At 45.1% G+C, this 20,483-nt stretch overlaps 1 protein-coding gene across 1 annotated transcript; it reads left to right on the top strand.

The window, feature by feature from the left end:
* The first annotated feature begins 6,813 nt into the window (after positions 1 to 6,813).
* On the top strand, positions 6,814 to 19,414 carry TXN (thioredoxin). Its single transcript, XM_036261961.1, has 5 exons — positions 6,814 to 6,959; positions 12,447 to 12,551; positions 13,019 to 13,078; positions 18,667 to 18,732; positions 19,208 to 19,414. The coding sequence occupies exons 1-5, from the start codon at positions 6,936 to 6,938 to the stop codon at positions 19,268 to 19,270; spliced, it is 318 nt and encodes a 105-aa protein (XP_036117854.1). The 5' UTR covers positions 6,814 to 6,935; the 3' UTR covers positions 19,271 to 19,414.
* Positions 19,415 to 20,483: the final 1,069 nt, after the last annotated feature.

Below are 20,483 nucleotides of genomic sequence, written 5' to 3' on the forward strand. Positions count from 1 at the left end.
CTGCCCATGATTTTAATGTCTTCCTCAAAACGCTGATGTTCATTACCCGTAGAAGGCATGCGGTGTTTCATACGTGCCTGGACTAAATATCGGGACCTTAGAGCATTTGGAAGCATTTAACTGTCCTTGGCTAGTTGGAAGAAGAAAGGCACGTAGACCTTAAGCATCTTCTGGACAGGAGAGCTGCTTTCAGAGACAGAATCTTTCCAAGAGAACTTGGATGGTTCCACATTGAATCCTGAAGTTGCTATGTCTTAGGTTGTTTCTTAATCTGGTTATAAGTAAATGAAACAACCAGAAACTTTTGACTTGTGATACTAACATGAACAGCGTGTATAGGAGTAGTAGAATAGTTTGTCCCTATGAACGTTTAAGATTCTCCTTTGGATTTTGGTGAGTGATCATTAGACTGTTTCCCAACTTGAAGGAAAAAAAAAAAAAGATTGTTTTGGCTATTCTGAAATTGCATTTCTATATAAATATTAGGATCAACTTGCCAGTGTCAGTGAAAAGGAAAAAAGGCAGCTGGGGTTTTGATAGGAATTGTGTTGAATCTATAGGTCCATCTGGAAAGTATTGCCATTTTAGAAATATTGTCTTCCAGTCCATGAACATAAATATCTTTCCATTTATTTTACACTTTACATTCAATCACTGAAGTTTTGCATTTTCACAGTACAATTCTTGTACTTCTTATATGAAATTTATATCCATGTAATTCATTCTTTTTTGAATTTTTTATATTGAGCTTGTGCTGAACTTGCTTATTAGTTATAATAGTTTTTAGGCTCTTTAGGATTATCTATATACAAGATCATGTCATCTGCAAACAGTGATCATTTTAGTTCTTCCTTTCCAATCTTGATGCCTTATATTTCTTTTTCTTGCCTAATTCCTCTGGCTAGAACCTGCAGTACAATGTGGAATAGAAGTGGTAAGAGTGCCTGGCCAGTGTGGCTCAGTGGCACCGAGAGGTCACTGGTTCAATTCCTGGTTAGGGCACATGCCCGGGTTGTGGACCAGATCCTCAATGGGGTGGGGGAGGGGTGTGCAGGAGTCAGCCAATTGATGTTCTCTCTTCGATGTTTCCATCTCTCTCTCCCTCTCCCTTCCTCTCTCTCTAAGCAATAAAGAAAAAAAGAAAAAAAGAAGTGGTAAGAGTATGCCATCTTGTCTTTTACCTGTTTTTAGGGTGTGAGAATTCCCTGTTTTCTTAGCTACATGCTTTTTAGTGCTTGAATCATTTGTGTGGATGGCTCAAGACTCTCCCAGGTGTTTTTTTGTTTTGTTTTGTTTTCTTTTTCTTTATTGATATTAGAGAAACAGAGGAAGGAAGAGGGGGAGAGAGATAGAAACATCAATGAGAGAGAATATCAATCAGCCACCTCCTGCACGCCCCCCACTGGGGATCAGGCCCACAACCTGGGCATGTGTCCTGACCAGGAATCGAACCAACGACATCTTGGTGCATGGGTCGATGCTCCACCACTGAGCCACACCGACTGGGCTCTCCCAGGTGGTTTTTAATAAGGAGTCCACCAGGTTCTACTTACTTGTATTTTTCCTCAGTGGTTCTCCATGTCTCTGCATTTACGGTAAGTATGGTAGCTCACTCAATTAGATGGTATATATTTAACATCTTATATCCTATCTGAAGGCTACAGTAGCTGTAAAAGGAATATGTACTTTTGTATGCACTATTTCTTTTAGTTAGCTGCCATTGCAACTTATATGGCCCAAATTATAACACTGTCAAAATGTTCCAATTTATCCTATCTTTGTTGCTTTTTGGATGTATTTTAATGTCTTCAGATGGCTTCTGTGCCTAGAAAGGATTATTCAGAGACTACATTTTGCTGTTTAAATCAACTTTATTAGAAGTATACTTTATACCCATAATAAATGAAGTTTACCCATATTTTAGTACTTTGTTCCATGAATTGTGAAAAATGTATATCTAGATCTATATAACCACCAGAAAGTTTCCCCACACCTCTCTGCAATCTCTCCACCCCAACATCGGAAACTACTGATTTGCTTTCTGTCACTATATATTAGTCTTACCTATTCTAGAACTTTGTAAATAGATTTGTACAGTATGCAGTCTTTTGTGTCTGGCTTCTTCTACCTAGCCTTTTTTCATTTTATTTTATTTTATTTTTTTTATCCTCACTCGAGGACATTTTTTGTTCAGGTAGAGTGGGAGGGAGAGAGAGGAAGAGAGAGAGAGAGAGAGAAAAAAACATCGACGTGAAAGGGACACATCGAGTTACCTAGCCTTTTTAAAATATTTATCCATATTATTGTGTATATAAACAGTTCATTTCATAATAGTATTCTATTATACAAATATATCCCTTAGTAGTAGCAGTAGTAGTAGCATTATACCTGTGATGAACATTTGGGTTTAGTTTGGGTGCACAACAAAAGGGTTTGAAAGGGCAGAGAAGGGGGTGATTGCAGCCCATTTGGGGGGTATAGAGAACAGTGGTGTGCAGGGTACTTATTCACAGGGGTTAGTCTACTATTTGAGATTTACATGAAAATACTTGGCAGGAAAAAGTGAGATATATATGTATATTAATTTTTCAAATCTAAACAGTTAACATTTGAAATACCTTAATCAGGAGTCCGCTCCTGGGGTGTTTAAATTAGCATCTGAAAATCCCCAAGTAGGAACTGATGTTCCGAGGAAGTTTCTGCAAACTCCTCAAAGTTCGTATATTAACATAGGAACGTCACTTTTCACTGCTAAAATGAGAAGTGGTCACCATATGTGCGTGAGCAGGCTCGGAAACCGTGCCAGCACTTCGTCCCCGTCATGAACAGAGTTAAGAGTCAGTGCCCACTTAGTGTGACCAGGTGGCCTTCTGAACCTTGATTACTTCCCCTTGTACAGCAGACGTGGAGAAGGATGATGCATCACACCCAGCTCTAGGCCTGACACTTAATTATTATACATGTGTATTTGTTTCTTTTCTTTTGACCATCTTCTTTGCCATAGTACTTTGAGCTCCCATTTTTATCTCACGTACCATGTTTTCTTTTCTGTCTTCATCTCAACTATCAAGCTTAACTGAAAATCCCAGGGCAGTCCATCTCATTTCAGTGTGCCTAATCACCTGGATGCTTCTTTAAAATGCAGATTCTCGGGATCTACCAAAGACTGGTTCCCTGTGTCAAGGGCTAGCCACACTTGGAGAAACCTATGATCTGAGAAAATCTTGTTCAGAAGCCCTAGAGCTGCATTTCCTTCCAACTGGGACCTGAACAAAGACAGCACACCTACCTTTCCCGCCCGCCTGGGCTCCTCGGGCTGAGCTGATCCAGAAAGCTGAAGCAGGCTTATTCGGCACCCCTGTGCCTGTTTCTTCTCTTCTGGATGAGGAGGAAATGCCATTGCTGTCTGCCCAGCACCCATCTCCCCTCTCTCTGGTAGCCCTCTAGATTTTCCTCACTCCTAGCAGAAATGGTCCCGCAAGGCTGATGCCCTTTCTCCCCACCCCCCACCCCAACTCAAGTCAGTGAAAGTCAGCCTCTGGGACATTTACTAGAACAAGGGAAAGGAATGGTCTTCCTTCAGGGATTCGGAACATTAGGAACCTAAGCCTGGGGTTTCACACAGATAAGAGAGAGCCTGCTGGGGATGAGACAACAGGGCAGTGCACAGGGACAGACATCTTCTGCCCTGGACTTTCTGGTAATATGAGTCACTCTGTTTTTGGCTCAGGTCAGTTTGCACTGGAATTTCTCCTGAGAGTTCTGACTAGTGCACAGAAACAACCCCCACCCCACCCCCTGAAAAAGGCCTTTACAGCACCCTGTCTCTCCCCCTCTCACCCCTTTCTCTCTGGGCTGCCTCAATTTCCCTGCCCCTCACTCTCCACAGGCCTCCTTGCCACGACTCAAGTCCCAAGGACTCGTTTCCCATGTCTTGGAGGCAGGGGACCTTCCTCTTTAGGTAGGGTCAGGGCTAACCCACTTCTCTTTTATTCTTTAAGGAGAAAAGTCCTTTTCCTTTGAGGCTCATTTTATCAAGCTCACTGTTCACCACTAATTTCCTGATTATTCACTTCGCTCAGGACTTGGACACCCGTTTCACGGTCTCCGCTTCCCCACTGCCACCATTCCGGGGTGCTTCAGCATTCCATGTGGGAGCCTGTAGGCCGTCTGGAGCATTTACTGCATGCAGGCATGGTCCTAAGCACTGTTTGTATCTTTTAGCTCACTCAACCATTATAATAGCTTGAGGTATTATTATCCCCATTTTATGGATAAGGAAACTGATGCACAGAAAGGCTGCTGTCTAGTGTTACCCAGCTACTAAGTGGTAGAGAGGGGAAGAGGGCAGGGAATCTAATTGCAGAGTCTGGGTTCTTAGCACACATATTAGCCTCCCAGTTCCCTATCATTGTAGCGTCCCCCATATCCACTCTGTATTAGTGCAGTGAAGGTGGGAGGGAGTCAGTACCTCCTCCAGCTGAGTCACTGGACATTTGGAAAGTTCGTGGAGAGGAAGGGATGTCAGCTGAGGATGATTTGGATGTCCATTATAGAGATCTGTACTGCCTCTTCCTGCAGCTCAGTTATTTATTGTCATCTTTCATGTAAATGTACCAACTAATAAATAGGTCCAGGAGCTGGACCTGTTACATAGCATTATTTTATAATAATCTGTAAACTGGGTATACTTTCAGGGTAACTTGCTGGGGTGCAAGTTGCCTGAAGACACAGAGGCAGAACAGCAGGTTATATATGCTGTGCCAGGTTCCCCATAAGGCCTCTTCTCTGCATCACTCGTCCTTACTTCTCTGAGAATATTGCTACATTCAGGCCAGTCTGTCCTTCCTCTGCCCAAGACTGTCCTTAGAATGTGTCCCTTGCCCCTAGCCTTACCTGTGGCCTGTACTCCTTGACCTTCTAGAAACCTTACACAGTAGGTTCAAAACTTCTGGTTCACCATCCCAGGCCATCACACCTAGGTGTAGCCTCATCCAGAGTTGCTCCACTCGGAAAATTCATGCTCAGACCCTGCACCGCAGCATCATCCCACCTCCTTTCCAGCCCTCTGGCTTTCATTCCTCTCTCCAACTCAACAGCTTCTCCACCTCCACTCTCACCTGCTGACGGCCCTCCTGGCTTCACAATGCCCGCCGACAGACCTTCCACAGTCCCCAGGCCTGGCAGACTGAACACACATCCCTGTGTCAACACAAGGAGCCCACTTCTCTGTTCCAGGCTCTACTACTACTAGAAAAAAAATCTCACACAAGTGTGTAAACTGGGGTCATTATAAATATAAGGTCACCAAGCTCATCATTGGCACTCCCATGACTCCAAGCAAGACTAATGTACTCAGAACAGCTGTAATTATAACTGTTTATTGAGTGCTTACTATGGGTCAAGCACTGTCCTAATCACTTTACAAGTACTTTAACCCTCAAAACACCACCACCATGAGTTAGAGACCATTGTGGATGAAAAGGGGTCCATATACGAAACCTGAAAAGCTCAGGGGAGGCCTGCATGGCAGGCCTTACAAAACCAGAGACCAAAGTAACCATACAGGCTGGTCTGAATGTAAAAATTCCTAACTAAAAGCGGTTCATGGTGGGTAGTCATGTCTTAGGCCTGTAGTTTTAACTTTGAAATTATCTGTTGTTTTTGTGCATCTAAGTTTGTTGGCAGCAGCAAAAATGACACCAGGTGTTAGGACTGCAGAGTCAGACTAGACCTCCATTCAGCATCCTGGGTAGAAGAGGGCGTGGTAGGTCCTTTGTCCTAAGGGCTTTTTAGGGTGAGGATGTTAGGGGAGGTCTCAAGGGAGGATCTCAGCAGAATATTCATCAGCTTCCTAGGTGCGTTCTTTCGGGGTTGTGGTAGGCACTGGGGCAGGGGGTCATTAGTCAGTGCAGCTGGTTTTGACGTCAGCCCTAGCATCACTTGTCTGGTTTTGCTGCTCTTCTGGGCCTGGTGCTGAAACACAACTAAGGCCCAGATGTTATCCCTAGGAGTTCATGCGTAGGGGAGCGGCCCTGCAAGGGCCCACATGGGAGTCCCATGAGGCCCCTCTTCCGCCCCTTGTTCCTCCTCATGACCCACATGTGCTAGAGCTGGAAAAGGGATTTTTATTTTTCCAGGATTGCCTGTAGCCAGGCACCCGGGACTTTCTGCCTCGGTGACCTTTTGTAACTGGCCCATCTTCCTTGCTCTGCTCTTGCAGAGCTGGGCCATTTCCCCTGCCTCCTCTATGCACCAAACTGCTGTGTCACTGGAGCAGTGGCTTCATCAGTGAAAGCGAAAGAGAAGGAAGCGGGGAAGAGAAAGCCGGCTCTTTAAATTGCAGAAAGAAGGTGGGGGCGCCCCGCAGATATACTTCCTGGTCACGGTTACTCAGCACTTTGGAGGGGGTGCTGGGAGGGCTGGGGGGGCGAGGGCGTGGCGAGCCTTTTTGATGAACCCAGCCCTGCCTAGGCGGCTCCTTCTCTGGTCAGGTCATATTTGACTAAGACCTGAATGACCCCTTCCCAGGTGAACCTGTCTGTGGCCCTGGGAGTGGCCTTCTGACTCCCCGCCTCCCCACGCCATTCGGAGTGACGCGCCCTTACGTCGCTGTGGCCCCCGCAGGTCCCCACTGCCGGCGCGGGTGCGGGGGTGGTGAGGGGGGCGACCACAGTGGGTTTCCGGCTGCCGGGGGTGGGGGGAGTCCCCGGAGTCCCGCCCCGAGCCCGCAAGCCCGGCCCTTGACAACGGCCCCGCCCCCATCTGGCGGTTAGGCGGGGGGAGGTCCGAGCGGGCGCGTCCCCGCCACACGCACGCCGCGCGCTCCCAGCGGCTATAAAGGGAAGGCGGGCTGCGCGTTCTGCAAGCTCCCTCTGCCTCTGCATCCACTTCCATCGGCTCTTAAGGTCGTTGCTCAGACCGCAGCCGCCAAAATGGTGAAGCAGATCGACAGCAAGGTATGCGCTCCGGGGGAAGGCCAGGGCGCGACGCGCAGCCTCCGTAGCCGGGGAAGGCGCTGAGCGGGAGGGTGGCAGGCCGCCGCTCCGCATCCCTGGAGCAAGGGGCCGCGGCGGCCGGGCCTGGGACTGCGAGGAGCCCGGGCAAGCCCCGGAGGAAGGGAGGAGAGGAACGAGAGCCCCCCCCTGGAGGGCGGGGCGCGGTGCCCGGTGCGCCGGAGGGATGCGCGCACGTGTGCAGGGTACGGGCGTCCCCTCACTGCGCTTCCTGCACCACCCCTGTCCGGGAAACCGCGCCTGAGTGGAGGGATGCAGGGACTCTGCCCTTGGCCCCCATGTGTATCCGGATACGAGACCGGGCAAGGAGATGGAGGGCCCTTTGGAGCAAACAGGGGGCTGCTGTCCACCGCTCCCTCCCCGGTGAGGGGCGTGATCCACCCGCGCTGGGTGGGCTCCCATGGGAGCGGGTCTAGGCCGGAGACCCCCGGCTGCCTCCATCACTGCGGGGCCCCAGAGATGACGCGTACGGTATCCTCGCAAAGAGGGTGGTTCTGGGCCGGAGAACTCCCGTCCTCTCCTCGCCTGTACCAGACCGGCCCCGAGACCCGAGGGGCCCAGGTGTCGGCAAGGAAGTGAGGTCCGGGCCGCGCCCTCGGGACTCCTCCTCCCGCGGCGTGGGGCGTGTTTCCGGCAGCGCTGGCTTTGGGATGACTCAGTCCCCAAGGCTGGGCCGGGGGCCTCCGCGGCCGTAGGGTCTGTGATTCACCCGCCGTGTGTGTCTCCGGGAAGCCAGGAATGTCCCTGGGAACAGCCGCGCCCTACTCTGTTGCCTTCGGATACACAGAGGCAGGTTCTGTCCTTTTTGGAATGCCCAAGGCAAGAAGCGTTCCTTTGGAGAGTTACTGCGAGCCTACCCTCCTGCACGGAAGCTCGGAGCCTGACTCAGTGTCTGGTATACTGTAGCCACTCAAGAAGGGTTTGTTAAAGGCAGAGTCAGAAAAGTGAGTGGGAGAGAATTGATGTTGCTCGAACAGTGGAAGACCCCTCGCAAGCATTTCCCCTGCGATACTCCCACCCCGAAGTGAGGCAGGCCGAAGGTGGGTCCTCGCCTGCCTTGAGTGTCCGGGACCCTTCAGATGCCAGGGTGGGCTTGGGAAACCTGTTTCTCTGTAATAGTCCCTTATATATGATCATTGTCGAAAATTTGGGAAGAGAGAGATCTGTTTCCTACAAGCCACAAAGCAATTGAAATTACCATTTGTGTAGATATACTGTTTTGTTTCTGAGCTTTTGTTTTCCTGTCTGATTTGGCCTGAACACTTGACAGGTCATCAGAAGCTTTTTGTAACCATATCAGTATCTGAACACGTTGCTGGACGTTTGGCAGTTTTTGTTGCTTCGGTGAATATTTTCTTCATGTTGTGCTGTGCACCTACAGAGTTAAGCTGTTTCCTCAGGTTTGGGGCTTGAGTGCACTGATTGGGTCAAGGGGTGTGAACCTTTTCAGGTTTTTCAGGGCCACAAGAAACATGTGAATGTGCCTCTTTTTCTTCAGCGCAGACTTTCCCTCATTACTTTGGTCAGATCGTTAATAAGAAGAGTCTCATTCTCATTGGAATATCTGTTAATAACTGAACATTTCTTCTCCTACATGTGTTGATTGGCTAGTTGTAGTCTGTTATCTGCTTGTCCTTAATGACTTTTTGTTCCCCTACTGAGATTCTTTTTTTTGGGGGGAGGGGTATGTGCCCCTAGCGGGAACCGAACCCGGGACTCCCTGGTCTGCAGGCCAACCCTCCAACCGCTGAGCCACACCGGCCAGGGCTGGGATTCTTTTTTTTAAATTGTGAGCATTAATATTAAAATTAGCAGCCCTCTCATTTGTTGAAAACAGAAGTCCTTAGTATTAATTTTCGTTCTACATACTTTTATTCAATACCTACGGAATGAGAAATATCAGTTTATGGGGAGGGGGGGTTCCTCCATGATCTGGCCGCTTCCTCAATATAACCTAACATGAGAACCCATGAAAGGAGCGAGAAGACCTTTAGGAGGGGTCTGTATTCGTTTTCTCGGACAGAAAATTGATTGATTTCTGGAGCGCACCTTTCTCCCCTAATCAATGAGAAGGTGTATAAGAAATTTATCCCTCAAAGAAGCACTATTTCAGGGCCCAGAGGCCCTGATAAATCAGTTGATCTTCAAAATTATAATCCAGAGTCATTAGTCAAAAATTAAACTAATTTGAATGTTACTTGTAAATATTGAATACACTTGAGGTTTTCATCTTGATGGACTTGGTGCCATTGGCCATCCAAGACTAGTCTGTCTGAGATGTTGGTAGTTTGGAGACACTGGGATCTATTCCAGATACAGTTGGGATAATGTGATGAGGAAGGAATCGAACAGGTTTGTTAGTTTGTTGTTGTTGAGTTTGTTTTTTTTAAAGAATAATAGCTGTCATGTACTGAACACAGGCACTTTGCTAAATGCTTCACAAACCATTCTTATGCTTTTCTTAATTACCTGTGGAATGGTTATGTGTAGGAAAAGAGATGCTAGACTCTGCTCTTATATATGTACCCCCACCTACATAGTTTTGTGTTAAAAATATTTGTGTCACCGGAGAGGGGGTGGAGATGGGGTGGGGTGGGGGGTGCCAATGGGGTAAAAAGGTAAAATATCTGTAACAAAAAAATAAATAAAAATTCATAAAAATAAATAAATAAAAATTAAAAATATTTGTGTCAGTGAAGAGAGCCTTTAATAACCTTCATTGTTAGTTTCTGGGAGCTAGGAATTGTGGTTTGCTTCTTAGTGAGGTAATTTTGAATCATGTTCAAACTGATGTCTGTTTAAGTATCAGGACAAGAGGAATGGTTGTGACATCTACATACATACCCAGCTCTAACTCACGTTCGATTGAGCCCAAAGTCCTGTTGCGTGCCTTTTTCTTTTCAGATTTTTAGGTAGTTTTGCTGGAATTTGATTCAGAATTGTTTTGGGAATTCCTTGAGAGAGTTTGAAATAACATCCTTTGTTGAAAGTAATCTTACCAACTATTTACTGAGAGCCAGCCACAGTCACAAAACACAGTTGACCCTCATAGAGCATAAGGGTTAGGGACACTGACCTCCACACAATCAAAAATCTGAGTAGAACTTTTGACGCTCCCAAAATAGGCTACTGTTGACCAGAAACCTTACAGATAGCATTAACAGTCAGTTAACTCATATTTTGTATGTTATGTGTACTGTATGCTGTATTTTTACCATAAAGTAAGCTAGAGAAAAGAAAATGTTAAGAAAATCATAAGGAAGAAGAATACATTTACAGTATTGTATATACTTATTGGGGGAAAATATGTTTATAAATGGACCCACGGACCTGACCAGTTTGGCTCAGCCGTTAGAGCATTGGCCTGCAGACCAAAGGGTGCATGGTTCGATTCCTGGTCAAGGGCATGAACCTGAGTTGCAGGTTTGATACCCAGCCCCAGTTGGGGATGTGCGGGAGGCAACCAATCAATGTGCCTCTCTCATCGATGTTTCTCCCTCCCTCCCTCCCACTCCATCTAAAAATCAATGGAAAAATATCCTCGGGCCCAGCCAGTGTGGCTCAGTGGATTGAGCATCATCCCATACACTCAGAGGTGCCGGTAGTTTGATTCTTGGTCAGGGAACCTGCTCTGGTTGCAGGCTCAGTCCCCAGTAGGGGGTGTGCAGGAGGCAGCCAATCAATTTTTCTTACATGGAAGCTTCTGTCTCTCTCCCTCTCTCTAAAAAAATCAACAAAAACATATTTGAAAGAACAAGAGAAAAATATCCTCGGGTGAAGATTAACAAAAAAATTAATACAATTAAATAAATGGACCCACGCAGTTCAAATCCGTGTTCAAGGGTCAACTGTCTTCATCTGACCAGTGTCATTCTTTGACTTTTTCCCTGTCTTATCTGCATCTTGCTTGAGTAGAATGGCTTGTTTGACCTTCTAAAAATTTCATCTGGAAAAATCAGTGAAGATTTGGACATATAATTTCTGTACTTCATTTTTTTAAAGTATTTTTAAGAGGAAGAGGGGGAGAGAGACATTGATGTGTCGTTCCACTTAGTTATGCAGTCATTGGTTGATTCTTACATGTGCCTTGACCAGGTATAGAGCCTGCAACCTTGAGTATTGGAACGACACTCTAACCAACTGAACTACCCATCCAGCGCCAGTTTCTGTCGTTCTAACTTGACTGCCCCCCCCCCCACCCAAGGTAGGGTGGGAGTTTGTACCTGCTCAACTGAAAAGTTTACATAAGTCATGACATCCATTCTCAAAATGCCATTTGTGAATTGTTTCCCAAAAAGCATGAAGTAGAAATTAGAAATCTAGAGAAGTAATGACTTCAAAGAAATTCACTTTAGGTTTTAATGGTGCTTTATTTATTTACTTTTCCCTTCTGGACCAGATGTGAGGTGATTCTTAGCTCTCAACAGAGGGGAAAGATAGTGTTTAATTTCTCCCCTAAAGAAAACCTAGACTTCAGATATAGATGTTTGGATTTTGAGTTCTCGGTTGCCCTGGTTTTGGTCAGCACTGACTAATAGTGATCAAAATGAGTTTCTTGACGGAAAGGGTAGGTTCCTAGGGTTACAGTATCAAGACCATTGGTGAATTATTCATGGAGTTTGGCGGTGGGGATTTCTTGGTAATTTCTGCTTGTGGCATGTTATTTATCATACATTCCTTATAAGGAACTAAAACTATCATTTGCTCAACAATAAGGGCAGAGTTTTGAAATAAAGGGCAAAAATCAACTATCAACAGTCTGATCTTAACTCTGGAAACTCCATTTAAAAGAATTCAAGGAAATATGTGTAATGTCAACAGTGATTGAAGGAGATTATTTTCTTTTCTTTTTGGCTTTTGGAATGTCCCACCGTAGAAAATATTAGTTTATTCCAAAAAGTGTTAGCTTTGCCTGGCCGGTGTGGCTCAGTGGTTGAGTGTCAACCCATGCACCAGGAGATCGCTGGTTCGATTCCCCATCAGGGCACATGCCCAGGTTGTGGGCCAAATCCCCAGTAGGGGGCATGCAGGAGGCGGCCAGTCGATATTCTCTCTTGTCAGCGTTTCTATCTCTCCCTCTCCCTTCCTCTCTTTCTAAAAAGCAATAAAGGGGGGAAAAATACCTAACTGGTCATGTTGTAGATGGCAAAATTCTGTGCCTTTGTGACTACATCAGTTCAGGTAGGCCCCACCTTTCTCCAGATGGTAAGCATTTAGTGAATGTGTCCAAAGTACCCAGATTTCATGTAGAAACATTTTCCATAGAAATGTCTATTTTTCTTTTGTTTGCTTAGTTTGGCTATAGATTGACTAACATTTTATAAAATATTCATGGAGACATGAATATTGATACACTATACCTATACTTGTTTCATCTTATCAAGTAATACTACAAACACATGTTTTTAACACAGCTTTTCTTTCCCTTAGTATGCTTTCCAGGAAGCCTTGAACGGTGCCGGAGATAAGCTCGTCGTGGTTGACTTCTCAGCCACGTGGTGTGGGCCTTGCAAAATGATCAAGCCTTTTTTTCATGTGAGTGTTGAATAAGTTCTGCTTTGTAAGAGGTCTGTGTCCTTTGGATTGGCGGTCACAAAGCTGGCGAGGGGGGGGGGCGGGGAGATGAGTTTATTTACATGTTTTTTGTTGTTGGATCTTTGGTCTAAAAGTAATAATGTAACAAATAAGTTAGCTTTGCCCATTGAAGACACTTTCAAAAGCTCATGTGGTTGTCTTAAATGGTTTTGCCTTTCTTCATCTTGAAACATGGCCCTGCCCTGTATGAAATTCGGGTCTCAGGAGTTGGTGTACCAAGTCATTTTACACTAGGAGGAATTTGGTTCAGAGAAAATATGTCCTTTCTGTTTACCTGGTCCTTAGTCTGAATTCTTGCGTCTTTAATTAGTCTCTACTTTTATTACATTTCCATTTCAGAAGGCTGGGTATTGACTGTCGTTAACAAGTTCTGATTCGTTCTGTGTTTTTCATTGTAACTTCTCCAGTCCCTCTCTGAAAAGTATTCCAACGTGGTGTTCCTCGAAGTCGATGTGGACGACTGTCAGGTACGTGGCTGCAAACCTGGAGGACTGCTGAGCTTCCCCATCGGCCTCTCGTGATATGTCAAAGCTTGTGTTTGGGAAGAACAGGTAGTTGTGCTAATTATGCACTTAATCCTAGATATTAGGAGGTATGTATATCACATCCTAAAATAGGCATAAAAATACCTTACTTCCCAGTTACTTACCTTTCTAAAAACCTACATATTTTACCCAACATTCTGAGATGCTCAATAAATGGAAATGGACTTAGACTCTGGTATCAGATCCATAGAGTTGATGGCATCACCCAATGTAGAGACCACTTCTAAGGCTCTTGTGAAGTAATGACATGAGAAGGTGTGTTTGCAAACTTACTCTAGTCTTGGTTGATTTTGATCAGTTAGGAAACCCAAATGTTTTGAAGGAAAACACCAGGGTTCCTAGTAGAGAGCTGAGAGAGTCATGAGGGGCCAATCCCAGCGTTGGTTTCATTAAAAAATGCTTGTTTAGCACTTTAGGTACCAGGCACTGTTCTCTGTGCTTTACAAGTATTGTTCCATTTAAATCCTTGGTGCTGTCACCCCCAGTTTTAGGAAAACACAGAGAGGTGGTCCGTGGAGGTCCGGTGGCAGAGCCCGAAGGTAAAATGAGGCCGTCTGGCCTGCCAGCCCTTGCTGATCACACAGAGGCGGCTGTGCCGTGTGGGTGCAGACCCGGTTCCCGCGGGCGCCACCCCCTCGGCCCACTGCCCTCGGAGAGCTGCTCAGGCCGGCTCACGGCTCGTGGCTCCGCGGTATCCCCCTTGCCGCAGTGGGGGGGGGGTGGGCTAGGCCTTGGTTCCGTCCATGGCTCCGTGACTTCTGCCACAGGCTATTTACTATCACTTCTCCCTGAGCCTTGGTTTTCTCCATGGTCACATGTTAGTACCTGCCCCATCAACTTGCCGAGGTTGCTTATTCGCTGAGCAACCATGGAATGTTTAATACAAGTACTAAAGGGTCAATAAAAGCAGGTATATGGTTGTACTTTCTAAATCCGTGAGAACCTACCCACACCACATTGCTTGTTCTCCGATTGCACACTCGTCCCTTTGCACTCTTCTCTGCCGGGCACAGCCTCGCCTACCTGATGAACTCCCAGTCCTAGCTTCCCATCTTTCCCAGTGACCCCCTTTTACGTCCCAGACTAGGTTTGTTTCCCTTCCTCTGTGTTCCCATGATGTCCTCGGCCCCTCTTTCCCATTCATGGCAGTGGAGGGGGCTGGATGCTATAGCTAGACGCTCGCTTCACTTCCCAGCTCTGCCCCTTGTCAGCTGTGCAGGCTCGGCTGTCCTTTGTGCCTCGGTCTGCCCCTCTGAAATGACAGTGTTCGTCCAACATCATCGAACAGTCGTCAGGATTAAATGAGATAATACCTGACAGTGCTTAAAGCGCCTGGTGCATGTTAAGTGCTCATTGAATCTTAACTATTATTATAATGATCTCTTTGTGTCTGTTCTTGACCATTAGTCTCAAAGTTTCTTGGGGTCAGGGACCATCTTACTCACCTTTGTTTCTTCACTAAGCACACCTGCCTGGCACGCAGTAGGTGTGGGATGAATGGATGTCATATGGTTATTAAGCTATTGTTCTGCTGTGTCCCACAGTTTTAGGGAAAAAAGAGTAGATAGTATGTACTTGAAAAATACATACGATCTTGCTCCCTGCTACACCTAATTTATAGTCTTGATAGAGAGTTCTGGGGCTGACCCTGTCGGAATACATTGTTATTTGAAAGCAGTGCTCTGTGCTAGATGGTGTGGGGAGTTCTCTGCATGCATTAGGCCATTTAACCCTCACAGCGACTCAGAGCAGGTCCCGGCACCGTGCCGAGGAGAAAGGGCTGGCGCACAGAGGAGGTGCGTTGGTCCGGGCGGAGCTGGGGGTGTGAGCCCCGGCGCCCTCACTGCCCCAACCCCGAGCCTTCGGGAAGGTGTGCAGAGCAGTCGGGACTTCTGTGTGCCGAGCTGCTGCTGCGTGTCTGGTTGGCGTGCTCAGAGTCACCCTGGAAGTTTAATGACTGCCATTACAGCCACCTGAATAGCCTGCTCAGTCTGTTGTAGAGTAAAAATTGAACTAATTCCAGAACCCTTTGGTCATCACTTACACATAGCTGCGGTCTCTCAGCTTCTGCCCTGGTCAGTCCAGTCGGCAGGGTTAGCAAGGCAGGTACTTCAAACAAAAAGCAGCTCATTAAACAATCAGTGAGTTGTTTTCCCTGTGGAATTTATGGATTACATGAGTAGATCTTCTGGTTGCTTGGGAACTCTACATAAAACCATAGTTTTGATGGTAAAAGAATACAGATAAGGGGTCAAAATTACATCAGTCTCATTTCTGAGTATTAGATCACGTTAAATAGATGAATGTTTAATTACTTAAATTCGTTTTTAAGTTTTATATATAGATAATTCCTGACCATGAACTTTAGACCCAGGATAATTTATACATTTATAATGTCTTTGGAGCAAGCAGCATACAATTTTTTTTTTTTAAATATTTTTCTTTATTGATTTTAGAGAGAGAGGGAGGGAGAGGGAGAGATAGGAACATCGATCCGCTGCTTCCTTCACACCTCCGGGGGATCGCCCGAGACCTGGGCATGTGCCCTGACCGAGAATCAAAGCGACAACGTCTTTGTGCATGGGTCTGTGCTCAACCACTGAGCCACACCGGCCGGGCAAGCAGCATTCAGTTTTAAAAGAAGGATCTGTAAACCCTTGGGTAGAAGTTATCTTTTGGTTATAATGGATTCAAATCGACATATGTGACATATGAATACAAAGAAATTTGTGTTCATAGGGAAGTATGAGTACTAGCCCTTCTGGAAATGATAGATGCCCAGCTCACTGTAGGGCATGGTACTTTTGTAAATTAAAACAAGAAACAAGCAATTTAGACTTGATTTTAGAACAGCCAGAAATGAGTTAATAAGCCCGGCCTGTATGGCTGAGTGGACTGAGCATCATCCCGTGGACTGAGAGGGCCAGTCAGGGCCCCTGCCTGGGTTGCAGGCTCGATCCCCAGTAGGGGGTGTGCAGGAGGCAGCCCATCAATGTTTCTATCTCACACTGATGTTCCTGTCTCCCTTCCTCTCTTTCTCAATGTCAATAAAAACATATTTTTAAAAAAAAAAAGAAGTGGCAAAAGGAGGTTTTAAGTTGTCTTGGCTATATGGAGTGCTAAACCTGAAACCAGTGAAACTAAGGTCAAATCTAGTCTTGTTACACTTACTAATAAAAATCAGACTGGGTAAAACTGTAGGGATGGAGGACAGGTCAGCGGTTGCTGGGCATTGGGGTGGGTTTGACCACAAAGGCGCTGCCGAAGGGAATTTTGGGAGAGCGGGGAAGAGTTTTGTGTCTCGGATTTGGTGGTGTTTATATGACTCTGCATTTGTCAGAACTTGCAGAACTTGCCCACCATGCCTCATCCCCCCAAAAATGAATTTTACTATATGTAAGTTTACAATTCGATTGTTCACCAAAAAAAAAATGCCAGGAAGTGGGGGTGTTACTGGGAAGTAAGGCAAGCTTTCTGTTTCTAAATGAGGAAAATGATAAGAATATTTTTAAAACCTCAAAGGTAACTACTTAATTTTTAAGTGTGCATAACTTTCATATCACTACAGAAATAGCCAGTCTACAGAAGAAGGAGAAAACAAAAGTGATAAAAGTAAAACATTAACTTTAGATAGCAAAGGTCAAGTCCATGGAAGATTGTAATAGGCAGTTATCCTGTGTTCCTGGATATACTCAGCATTATTAAAAGATCAGACTCCCAAATGTATCTGCTTTCACTCAACTGACATTTTGGGGAAATTGACCACGATTTTGTGAAAGAATGGGCTCAGGAAGATCCCATGAACATTCCTTGGTTTCCATGATCTTGTTCCGGGGGCCCCGCCTCCTTGGTTGCTGTGCATAGGGGCTGTGAGGTTTCTCACCTGGTCCTCGAGTACCACGCTGACATTGTCAGCCCCTTCCCAGAGCTCCTCACCTGAAACTTGTCCAAGCAAAACCTTCTTCATGGCATGTCCTGCCAAACCTCGTGTGAACTAAGTTTCGTGTTAAGAGTTCTCACTGTCCCTGTAACAACATTGAAGAATGCTGAATGTTTCAGTGACCTTTGAGCTGCAGAAAAATCTTTAGATGTGCTAAGAGCCACATCTCGGAGAAGAGAAGATAGGCACCACCTCGCTCCGTTTACAGTCTTCGGAGGTTGCCTGGCTTTCTCGAAGCTGGGTGGCCCGAAAGGTTAGAGCGTTAGGGTCCGCTCGGGCTCAGCCTTGTGCTGATGGAGTTGTAGGGGAGCCTTGTAGTGCCCCTCGGGCAATTCTGGTAATGAAGCCGGGTTTGAGAACGTACAAGTACAAGTCTTTATTTATTATTACTGATTTTTGATCCTCACCTGAAGATGTGTTCATTGATTTCAGAGACAGGAAGGGAGAGAGAGAAACATCAGTTGGTTGCCTCTTGCACACATCCCACCCAGGGATCAAGCTCACAACCTAGGCATGTGTCCTGTCCGGGTGACCGGGAAGTGAACTGTGACCCTTTGGTTTATGGGAGGACGCTCCAACAACAGCCGCACTGGCCACGCAGTATATTCTCAATGAAAAAAGAAACAAAAACCAGTGTTGTGCGCCTTTTTATATTACTACGACATTGTTCTTGAACGGTTTTTTTCTAGCTAACTTTTTTTTTTTTTTTTGTATGTGCCCCTAGTGGGAACCGAACCCGGGACTCTTGATCCTCAGGTCGATGCTCCAACCGCTGAGCCAAATTGGCCAGGGCTTTTTTTTTTTTTTATCCTCACCCGAGGACATTTTTCGATATTTTTGTTCAGATAGAGTGGGAGGGAGAGAGAGAGAGAGAGACATCGACGTGAAAGTGACACATCGAGTGGTTGCCACCCACACGACCTGGGTCTCTCCGGACCGCAGGCCGACGCTCTAACCGCTGAGCCAAACTGGCCAGGGCTTTTCCAGCTAACTTGCTCCCCTTTCTATCTCGTTGGGTTTTATCCTTTATGGTCATCTCTGTACCTCCTTCCCATAACAAAACTGGAAAGACGGTGAGCGAAAGATAAGAGGCGCTAAGTCCAAGGAATAGTTGGGATTGTTCCTGAGTCCAGCTAAAGAATTTGTTATTGCTTCTTTATGATTCCTGAAATAGCCAATATATACTTGGACTAAACAGTTTATTGAGTCGCTGTATAGCATCTGGTGCCAGTAGCATTCTGCTCCTTGGTGCCCCTCCGAGGAGGGCACAGGGTGTCTGTAGGTCTGTAGATGCTATTACACTTCGAAAATGAAGTGCATTTTAATAAACACTGGCTTTATAATTATTCAAAGTTGTGTATGCTTTTTTGGGGGGCACACCCAATATTAGTAAGAATTTTAATTGAGAGTATAACCATGTAGGCTTTTATGCCACCATTATATTCATTGTCGATTTTTATATGCTACATAAAGGCCTACTACTGAAAAGAATCTGGTTTTGGATTGCTTCTGTCACAGCTCAATACTGAATCTTGTTTTTATTCTCTCTCCCGCTGTCTCCCCATCCCAGGATGTTGCTGCAGAGTGTGAAGTCAAATGCATGCCAACCTTCCAGTTTTTTAAAAAAGGACAGAAGGTAGGTACATCTGACCTCGAAGAAAACTAACTGAATAATAGGAAACATGGTATAAATGAAGAAACCGAGTGACTTACTCCTTCATATGGGAAGCACGTCCCTGTTGTCTGCTTTTAAGACCAGTAAATATGTCACTCTTCATTATAATGTGGCATCTCATTGAAAATTGATCTTTGCTAGAAATAATCACTAAATCTGTGACTGGTACTTCATACTTCTGTAATAAAGTACATTTGTCTTTGTTAAGACGTATTTGTGTAAAAAAAAAAATTGTATTTGAGTCATTTGCCTTGGGGGGCTTTTATTTTCTTAGTTTTTGTTTTTAACTTAAAACTGTTATCCAAGTGTGTTAATTTAAAATAAGATTCTATTTCTGCCTTACCCTCGTCTCTTCCCATGTTCTGTGATCATGTGTTATGCACAAAATAGAGATACAAGGCCACCATCTAATGTCAATTCAATATTCTTTTAACAGGTGGGTGAATTTTCTGGAGCTAATAAGGAAAAACTTGAAGCCACCATCAATGAATTAGTTTAATTATGTTTTCTGAAAACACAAACAGCCATCGGCTCTTGTAATTTTTTTTATTTACAAAAAAAGAAGATCAAGTATAGAGACTATATACTCAACTACCATCTGATTATAAATGACAATAAAATATTAATTCTACCCTTTTTAAAACTGTCTGGTGTCTTGACTAGCTTTCAAAATAAATGAAAAGTGGCCAATTAGAAGATACTTAGTGTCCTAATTATTTTCATATATTCTTGATTGCTTTATTTTATTTATTTTTTTATCCTCACCCGAGGACATTTTTCAACATTTTGTTCAGATAGAGTGGGAGGGAGAGAGAGAAAAAAACATTGACGTGAAAGGGACACATCGAGTGGTTGCCACCCGCACAACCCAACCAGGGCTGGGGACAAACTGTAACTGAGATACGTGCCCTTAGAGGGAACCGAACCCGGGTCTCTCCGGACTGCAGGCTGACACTCTAACCGCTGAGCCAAACCAGCCAGGGCTTGATTGCTTTTTTAAAAATAAATTTTAAATTGGTTTTAGAGGGAGAGAGAGAAACATGAAAACATCCATCAGCTGCCTCCTACACACACCCTGATGGGGGATCAAACCAGCAACCTGGGTATGTGACCTGATCAGGAATCAAACCTGCCATATTTTTGGTGTGCGGGACAACACTCCAACCAACTGAGCCACACTGGCCAGAGCATATTCTTTATCACTTTTTAGTAAACTCGTAGGTCACTGATGGCTTTTTTTTTCTTTTTTATTTGTATTATTACTACCTTAGTGTAGTTCTAGGGAAATCTTGTTAAGGGCAATGTAGGTAATAGATTCGTGTTTTAAATCATTATTTTTTACCCTTTTGAACAGAAAATAGTATTCTGTTTCCGCAGACAAAGCCCTATACTATCGGAATGATCAGCATGACCAAACTGATGTCCGCCCAAGAAGTAATTATTTCTCTGGTTTGTGAGTCCCAGAGTTTCCCGTGAGCTGGTTCTTGTTAAGTGAGTTAGGAATTCCTCGTGGCTGGTCCCCAAGGGAGTGAATTCCTGCAGACATCACAGTGGAGTTTTGATTCCCTCAGAGTGTCTAAGAAACGTTTTATAAGCCAGACAGATGTACCAACCTGAGTGGTAAAGGGCATGGAAGTTACTGGTTATTTCACTCAGAAAATAGTGTTTCTTGGTGGCAAAATGCTGGGAGAATGCTTGAGGCTTTAAAATGT

This window comes from Molossus molossus, unplaced genomic scaffold (genome assembly GCF_014108415.1).
Source record: "Molossus molossus isolate mMolMol1 unplaced genomic scaffold, mMolMol1.p scaffold_m16_p_14, whole genome shotgun sequence".
NCBI lineage: Eukaryota > Metazoa > Chordata > Mammalia > Chiroptera > Molossidae > Molossus > Molossus molossus.